Below are 9,473 nucleotides of genomic sequence, written 5' to 3'. Positions count from 1 at the left end.
AGTGAAAGAGATAAGAGCTCTACTGCATCAGCAAAAGACAGCAAAAGAAAAGAATGTGGAAATAAGACTGGTGCTAGCACTGCGAATTTACCAGGTTTCAGCAGTGAATGAAGAAAACACGTCAATGGTCAATGTGTCAAGGCTAGCACTTGGAAACATGTGCAGTCTGCCCGAGCAGTCAATCATGCAGTCAGGCTGCACAGTAAATTTGGAAATTCCTAGAAAGAAGGTCATCAAGTAACCTAATGCATTTGAAGTAAATTTTCCTGAAATATTGGGAGATTGATATCAATACAGCTTTTCTAAACTGCTATTGTCAGGAGTTCAGTGGCTGTAAGGACTGACTCAACATTATCGCTACTTTTCTAAAAAGCTTTCAAGTTTGAATCTTACATGGATGTTGAGCATACACCATCTATCACCATCTATTAATCTGCTCCAAGAGAAGGAAGACTTGTTTTATTATAATCTGTTTGAATATATTACACTGCTGGTTTTCAAGACACTCCTGATCTTAATGTGTTGAGAAACTACAAACAACTATTCCTTTAAATATCTACTACTATTTATTTTGCATAACAGTTTGCTTTGAAGGCAAACATCCATACAGAGTAAATTCCTGTAGTAATCAGGATTTTGAATAAAAGGCTTGTAGGTACGTTTTAAATACAGAAAGTTCAGTTGTAGCTTATCTTTAGTAGAGAATTACAGCTGTACGTTGCTTACATTTGAATACGCAAACAAGAATTATTTTATATTTTAGTTTTCTGTGGAGTGCCTTACCACAAAAGCATCTGTATGTTCATCGGCTTCTATTTCCACATCATCTTGAACTGGCTCCACTGTTACGTCTTCAAGAGGCTGAGGCTGCAAATTAAAACACTGAAGTAAGTAAATCCACATATCTAGTATGTTCAATACGTTTTTATTATCGCTGTTTATATTGTATCTAATGTAAAATAAACGAGTGGAGTACCTTTTCTTCCATTTCATAATCCACTCCAAATATAGGGTTAGCTGAATAAACTCTGTGAAGTGAATTAATTTCTTTCACTGCCTCCTGTAGTTTCTCCACCGGATCTATTTTAAAACCGAGTACATATCCTCCACTCTACATAACACAGAAAAAAGAAAGCATATATTTATTAGTGTTGCTTAGTACGTAAACAACTTTTCCCCCTTGATAGGGATTTGCTGTTTAATGATAGCAAATTTCAGTTTGCTGATACAATATTATCTGTATTTTGGTATTATTTTATTTTCATTCTGCCACTTAAACCATGGGTGAGATAAAAACAATGATAACGTTTCTATATGAGGTAAATAAGCTTTTAAGTGTTAGCCCATTATATAAATGGGGAACAAACTTCTCACACAAAAACCCAAAAGCAAACAAGGTGGGAGAAATTCAGAAGTGATACTAATGATTTATTCCTAGATACTCAGCAAATGTTTAGTCTGTTACATCTTGATGTTGTTATTGAAGAAGCTTTCAGATACAGTAAATAACATTAGTTGAACTTTTAGAAAAATCACCATTAAAAGCATTTCTGATCATGATCAAATCAAAGAAAAATAATTTTGTCTCTTAATAGCAGAACACATACAAAAGTGAAAAAGAATAAAGTGAAAAAGAATTAAGAACAGAAGTAATTAGATCCCAAAGACAATCTGTCAGAAGACACCGTTTTTAACAGTTATTTAACTAGTCATGCTGGCCTGCTGTTGCTTTGCTTTGAGAAACCATAACTCACAATAGCCACACTAACCGTAACACACAGAGTTCTAAGCAGTGCAGAGGACTTTTAAAGTTGTGTTCAAAACGCCACACAGAAGGAACACTCCAAGTACTTTAGAAACAGCATCGTATTTAGAAATAGCCCTGTAACATCTCAGCATTAGAGAACTATTATATATAAAAAGTAACCAATGAAAAAAGGCTATCAAAGCCTCTTACCTGCTGAGAACTCTCTATCACAAGTGCCAAGCCAAATTTCGAATCTCTTATTTTTATGGAACGCTACCGGCAAAGAAGTAAAACTGTTTGTTAAAAATTTTGAAATTACTTGATAAAAATCTACTTTTTGTTTTTTTAAGCTGTTATCAGTTACAATTACTGGCTCTGGAAGCTTAGCTACCAGCATTCCCTCCCATTTGCCATCACAGTTCTGAACCCCTGAACCTCAGGGAAAAGTGTTTTTATTGGAAGTGGTAACAGTGGTTAATTAACATCAGGTTTACAGATCATTAGTCCCAGTGTATGCAGGTGGCATGAAGCATCATAATAAATAGTCTGAAAATTGAAAATACAAGCCATTTTCAACTTCTGCACAGGAAAGCACCTAATTAATCTTGACAGAAAAAAAAATCTGCTCTGTGGTTGATGCTGGTAAGACTAAATTCCTCTGTAACTGTGGGACATGAAATACTATTTCTGGCAAGCTGGGAGTTTTAACTGGAGACTTGGACTTATGCCATTTCATTTTGAAAAAGATTGTTTTATGATACTTACAATTTGTAGATATGGTATGCTGACATTAAAGCTGTCATTCATATTTGCATGCCAAACTATTCTCACATTAGTAATAAAAAATGTTCCCAGATTTCCCTATTAAAGAAAAGGTATGTTAGAACTGCTTTGAAGTACAGAGCCTTTTTTCCAAACACAGTAATTACTGCTATCTATTGAAACACAAGCAGGATACAGCTTCATATTTAATTCAATAAAAGTCTGATTCTTTCCCACAAACACCAGTCAAAATGCTCTGTTGACTGCAAGGAAGCAAGATCCAATCTTTAAAAGATACAGCAACTGAGTGGTGAAAATAGCTGGAAGTATCACAGCAAAGCAGGATCAAGTCACAGCACAGCAGATATCTCATGGGAGTACATGAAGCATCTGAGGGTGTTCTTAACTGCACAGATCTGGAATTGGCATATAGCTTAAGTATAATGGCATGTGGGTTAAACTTAGGCAATTGTGGAGTTGTGTGCCAAGGGAATGTAGAGGAAAGAACTTTTTAGCTTGTCAGGATGGATCCTATTTCCATTCTGGACTAAAATTGCACAGACAGAAATAACATCTCTCATTTTGTTTCATGGCTCTGGGAAATACGTGCAACTAGTGCCCAGTAAAATAACAGAAATATTTTCTATTTTTTTCTTACAGACTTTATTTTTCCATGTTTTAAGACACAGATTCCTATTCCAGTATTTTCAACTTCCAGTAATCAAAGGACAATAAAGCCTTACACTATAGTCAAAGCTGCATGTAAACATACAAATATTCAGCAGAGCCCTTTGGAAACAACATGATTGTCTTTCAGGGTGATACAGAGCTTTAGACTCACAAATAGATCTTTTTAACAGGTACTGTATATCTAGTTCCTTGCATATTAGCCAAGTCATGTAGACTTCAGGTTGCCAAAAAGAGACTTTGTTGTACTGAGTAGCAAAAACAGGGGATCAGCTTCTCCACATGCATCAGCTGATGAACTGAAATAAGGTTAACTCCCCTGAGGTTACAAAACTACAGTGGTCCACAATTGCTAGATGAAAACCAAAACATTTTAACTTTGCTGTGCTCAACGTAGTATCATTTTTCACTATACCTGGTCACTTGATAAATTCCAAACTCCATTGATTTTATCATATATCTGCTCTTGTGGTAATAATCTCAGCTGCTTGTTTTGAATCAATGCACTTCTCAGCTTCAGATCACGATACATTTTAGAAGTTTCATAAGCTCTGCAAAAAAAAAAAAAAACAACCCAAAAACCAAACAAAAAAGTGTTACCATTTCAGTGTTTTCTATTATCTGTACTGTTTGTTTCAGCACCAATATGAAATGTTGTTTTCTTATCATCACATTACACAAAAATTTGCAGTACTATTGAAACTTCATTGACATAAACCATTACATTTCAGCTTTCCTTCATGAATTTATCTTTAAACTTTATCTGATGTCTATTTGATCTCCTGTATTGTTCAAGTGTGTACTACTCCTTTCTTCTCCCTAAGACATTCACCTCCCAGCCTCTATTGCAAAGCAAAAGTCTTCCGAGTTCCATGTTATACATAGAACAGACATAAAGAATCCTGTATTTTTCAGCGCTGGTTAAGTCACAAATATCGAACACACGTACATCATTATTCCATAGCTCTTCAATAGTAATCTCTGGTCATGTATTATGCACACATTCACTCCAAAACTTACCTTTAGGTAGGAAACTATTTTGTAGTCAATTAGAGTTTTGAAAAGATTTAACTCTTCATTTCTATTACATTATGATTATTATAGACAGAAATTAGAGGTAGAAAATGCACACTGAAATTAGATCTTTCGTTCTTTCATTTGTTCAGATAGTTTACACGCACAAGGTGAATAAACGGCGATCAATGACTGCTATTAATACACATCAATTTTCGTTATGCAGTTATCTACCAGAATTTGTGATCATTCTCTCCCTTCCAGAGATTGTGCTCTCTTCTTCTGGGAAAGTTTTCTGAATGTTAAATATGGGCAGTTATATACTCAGTCCACCAACAACAGTAATCCCACAAATTTGTTTCATTTAATTCTGCAAATGAACAAACACTGTTTTAAGTATACTACCTGTGTACAGCAATAACTGAAGTGAAGAGTCTGGGACTCCCGGGGACAACATTGGTAAATATGAACTCAAACCGTGTATTGTTACATTTAGTCAATATGTACAGAGCTTCTGTCTGCCCTCGTAATTTCTGCATGGAGAAAATGAAATTTAACATTTTGACAATATTGACTATACAGGCAATAAATAATCATGAAATATTTTCTAAATTTTTGTTTTAAATAGTCTATCTCAAGGTGCAATTCTGATTCTACCATTGATCTACTGCTCTCTTCAACTGAATTAGTGGTTTTTTGAGAAACTAGCAGTTCCATCAACAGTAGATCTAATAAAGCCTGCCTACTATACGTTTGCAGTACTGTGGCTGAAACAGTATTTTTGGCTTTGTTACCCTGTGGCTGCCCACAGAACGTACATAATCTTCCCGCTAGTTCCTTGCTGCAAGCCAAACAAACGGCTTCGCAGTTGCACGTAATTCAGGCCATATATTTGAGAGCTTTCTTGCACAAAATTAGTGCCTCTCTAGACCTTTCTTAAATTTAGACACAATGAGCCAAAATATACTTGATTTACCTAGAGGCAGAAGAATCACCAAACTGTGTGATTATGTAAGTTTTACTGCCTTATGAAACAGACTAAAAAACACACTCCGATAAAAATGTAAAACTCTCTCAACTTTTAAAACTAAACTTCCAGTGCTATTCTATTACTGCTCTTGCACTCAGCTTTCAGATTATTGCTGATACAGTCCAGCATAAGTATAAACAAATAATTATGCTTCTTTTGTTTTAAAAAGTATTTTTTGAAACTTACTGAGTTGGCAGTTCTTGTAGTTATATTTATAATGCAGTTGTAACCCACAGCTAAAAGTTAGGGGAGAATAAAAAAGAAAACAGTTCTGAGAACAAGAAAAAATAATAGTCAAAATTACAAAGTACAATACTGACTTTTGTAGCAGAGCTCTGGATGCTATTTGTGAGAAGTACACATTGTGGTTAATGGTCTGGGCCCTCATCAAAATCAAAGACTAATTTAAGCTGGAAAGGACCTAGGAGGTTGTCTGGTCCAACGCTCTTCTCAAAGCAGGCCTAGCTCCATCTGGCTGCCCAGGGCACTGCCCAGCTGAATACTGAATATTTCCAGAGGAGATTCCACAACCACTGTGGGAGCCAGTTCCACTGACTGCCATCATTGTGAATGATCTTCTCCTAGTATCTAACCAGAATTTCCCTTCTTTCAGTGTTAGACTGTTGCCTCAAGAAGGGCTGTTTCATTATGACGTTGCCCATAAATTTTAACCTTATAAATAAAACTTTCCTCAATATAGAAGAAGAGCTAAGGAGATGACAAAGAGAAAAAAGCAGTAATATGGGAAGTGCAAGTGGAGAAGAAACAAAAAGAGGAAAACGCAGTTTAAATTTCACTTTGCTTCTTCTACAATAGTGCTCTGATAAAAAATAAGAACAGAAAGAATCCCAGCTGTTCTTTCTAAAACAAACAGATGCACTAAAATGTTGTTGGGCTAAATCTGAATGTCAATGACAATCCTGCTACTGATACCAATAGTAGCACAATCAGGATTTTAAAAAAGTTAAAATAATCAAATGAGAACTAGAATTTACTTTGGGAAGATTCTGCTTCTCCAAAAGCTCAGATGTGGCAGCAGCTGCGTAGATAAGAATATTCTGTCTTTACGGAATTAACACTTACGAAAATACCAGAAAAAGACTATTTCCTAAGTCACTTATGAGAAATTTTCTAAACTAAAAGAAACAGCAATGGTCAAAAATGGCATCCAATAAATTGTTATTTTTTTTTGTCTATATATTTCCTTAATGTAAGAAATAATACATTATCTTGAAAATCAGAGAGCAATTTAAATTCCAGAAGCCATAGGTTAGACTTCCTTGAGCTTCTGGAAGGCTGAACTACTCCATAAATTTGTGATCTCTTCTAAAAAGGTCTATTCTAAAATTTGAATACACAAGCAAACTTTTAAAAAAATTTTATAAATACATATAAAAATAGCAGAGTGTGTGCATGTATAAGACTGCAAATCCAGAGCACGTAGGTAGAGGGCATAAGTTTATATACATTATGAAGAGAGAGCAGATTTTCAGTATTGACCGGCTATTGGGAAATGAGCATTGGAAATAATCTTGGTACAAATAATTGCATCCTGCCCCTGTTACAGCACATTAAATTAAACAAGCAGACCTGTTAGCTACTCACGCAGTTAAAATTAGAAGCTCATTCAGAGCTTGCAATAGTAAATTCAGAAAGACAGATACTCATGGGGAATAAAAACTGCAGGACAACAGAGAATGTGAATAAACAGGTGGCGACCGAAGGTACAAGCAAAGCAAGGGGTGAAGTAACTCAAACTTGTGTTTCTAGAAAAAGGGATGAAATCATACATGGGCCAAATGAAAAGTATGTCTGAAGTACTCTTCAACTCCTGTTCTCAGAATTTAACATTGAACCTTTATTAATATTATTAATTATTTAACCTTTATTAATAGTATTTTACTACAAATTTCTGTATTAAAAATATTCATTAATAACAGTTTATTTCAGACTTTACAGAGCCACAGAATTATACTTTATTATTTTGTACTGTAATGAATACTATTGTGAAAGAATAGCATGCCACCACAAAGGAAACACAAAATTTGCAGTTAAGAGGAGTTGGTACTTACAGAGATTGACCCTGGGCAATGACAACGAGCGCCAAATAATCCGCAGATTTGTCACAAGCAGTCTACCTGGAAATAAAAGAGTTTAGATATTTTTAATCTGAATAAAGTTGGTACTTACAGAGATTGACCCTGGGCAATGACAACGAGCGCCAAATAATCCGCAGATTTGTCACAAGCAGTCTACCTGGAAATAAAAGAGTTTAGATATTTTTAATCTAAATAACAGCCATTAAATTACATGTTCCATTATGTGGTACATATTTACCTCTAGTTTCGTAACACCAGAATACTCCTTCCCCTTGATAGGAAAAAGAAAAAAAAGCACAAGACACCCCTGCAAAAAAAATCACTAAACAGGTTTTTTTTTTGAATGCTAGGAAGTAAAATCCAGCAAAGAGCAAACAAAACAACCTCTAATATATACCAACATTCCTCAACACCACACCAAGAATAGTTACTGATTTTGTATCCACCTGGCTATGGTAAAAATGTGGAGGCACCATCAGTGCAGAGCTGCTCTGGGAAGGCGAAGAGGAAGGCAGTGAGTTAACTATCCCAGCTGTCTTCATGAATAACCTCACCCTTCTATGTCACATGCAAATTTCTTCTATTCTGTACCCTGTACAGCAGCACATGCCCCCCCCCCAACCCCCCTGCCCGCCTGAAGGGTCATCTCAGCATGCTGGCAGCTTCATGCCCTTACACACTATATATATTCCTTACTGATTCAGTTTTAAAAAAAAGGTTAGAAAAACGAAGCATTAAACAGGATTACTGCAAAGATCACTACAATGTTTATAAATGGATTATTCTTACAAGGCTTTAATTTCTAAACAAATTCTAAGACAAGATTATCACCTTCCTATAACTTTGAACAAGAGATCCTATTTGAAAATATTCCCGGGGGGAGGCAGATCTGTGAAACAGGCAGGACCTGTTTTCTGCAACAGACCACTGACAGAGTTCAATGAAAAGCAGACAGGCTTTCATGGACCTACACAGGTTAAATATTGGAAAGTTTACAGTTTCCCTGAGCGTGCAGTCACCTCTGTCTCCATTGTTTCCTTTTGTATCTTCAACAGACTCTAAGCAGTCTATAAGAACTTCTCCAGGTCTCATTTTCATTTGTCTAAAAGAAAAAAAAAAAGAAGAAAAAAAATTACATGATGAAAATTAGATTAATTAGATTAGATTTATCCTCCAAAAGAAGGCCATTCTATTTCCCCACCTCACTTCCCTTTCTCCTTTTTTTTGCTTAGTACATCATACGCAAAAAAAAAAATCCACATATGCACACATACACACAAATCAACATTATATACCTGATATTTTTTATCAGTACATCTGGCATGTGAAAAATATCAATACCTTTATTAAAGTTATAACACTAAATAAATATGTAGTAAGTGTGACCATGCAAACTATAGCCCAAAATAAGGAGAAAGTGTGTGAAAATGGAAGGGAAAAGCGAAAAAGTTGCATTCACATCATGTTTAATGGACAGTTTGTTGCCTTTTGTTGTACTTTTAGGTCACAAAGAGTGGAGCTAAGCTCAGGAAACAAAAGATGCCAGTGAAATAAATACCAGATGTATGCCAACATGGGAAATGCTCTGCTAAATTTTCCACAAAGGGTGTGGTTCGGGGGTTTTTTAATTATTTTTTTATTTTGCTTGATTTAACTGGTCTAACCAGTTAATTACATAACAACAGATAGAGTGTTAAATTTTGCTGTATTTTAATTGTATTGTGTAAAGCAGCCAAAACTCTTCAGGGTATTGGCATGAGAGAGACAAAATGCATTATCAGGAAGGGATTCCATGAGCTATTATGGGAACTCAGATAGTAGTATAGATTCAGCAATACATCACCAGAACCGCAGGAAAGGTATTACTCCCGAGGTAGCATGAAAACTTACACTGGCATTAAAGGAAGTATGGAATCTGGCTCTGCCTACAGGACAATTCTACAGGAAAATCAGACGGAGCTGCTTAAACTCCAGGTTACCTTTCCGTGTTACTAAAATTACTGCAGACAGCGTGTCTAAGGGACAGGGGTGTCCTCATGAGGGTCATCTGGCTAGGAGGGCGGTGAAGCCCGGTATTACACTCTCAGCCTCCGGCCCAACATCACCACCAACCAGCTGCTCATTGCGCCTACAG

The 9,473-nt window shown here is 35.8% G+C and overlaps 1 protein-coding gene across 1 annotated transcript in view; it reads right to left on the bottom strand.

The window, feature by feature from the left end:
• The window catches only part of BBS5 (Bardet-Biedl syndrome 5), a gene marked incomplete at its 5' end in the record, with an annotated part of 9,829 nt that extends 1,388 nt beyond the window's left edge, over positions 1-8,441 (bottom strand). The window contains 9 exons of the mRNA XM_010142717.1: positions 784-867; positions 977-1,111; positions 1,958-2,020; positions 2,513-2,608; positions 3,612-3,747; positions 4,616-4,743; positions 5,427-5,476; positions 7,431-7,496; positions 8,359-8,441. Coding sequence (XP_010141019.1) covers positions 784-867; positions 977-1,111; positions 1,958-2,020; positions 2,513-2,608; positions 3,612-3,747; positions 4,616-4,743; positions 5,427-5,476; positions 7,431-7,496; positions 8,359-8,441 — 841 coding nt within the window. The remainder of the gene's footprint in view (positions 1-783; positions 868-976; positions 1,112-1,957; positions 2,021-2,512; positions 2,609-3,611; positions 3,748-4,615; positions 4,744-5,426; positions 5,477-7,430; positions 7,497-8,358) is intronic.
• Positions 8,442-9,473: the final 1,032 nt, after the last annotated feature.

The sequence above is a fragment of the Buceros rhinoceros genome, unplaced genomic scaffold (genome assembly GCF_000710305.1).
Source record: "Buceros rhinoceros silvestris isolate BGI_N320 unplaced genomic scaffold, ASM71030v1 scaffold7679, whole genome shotgun sequence".
Lineage (NCBI taxonomy): Eukaryota > Metazoa > Chordata > Aves > Bucerotiformes > Bucerotidae > Buceros > Buceros rhinoceros.
This window is presented reverse-complemented; position numbering and strand designations above follow the sequence as displayed.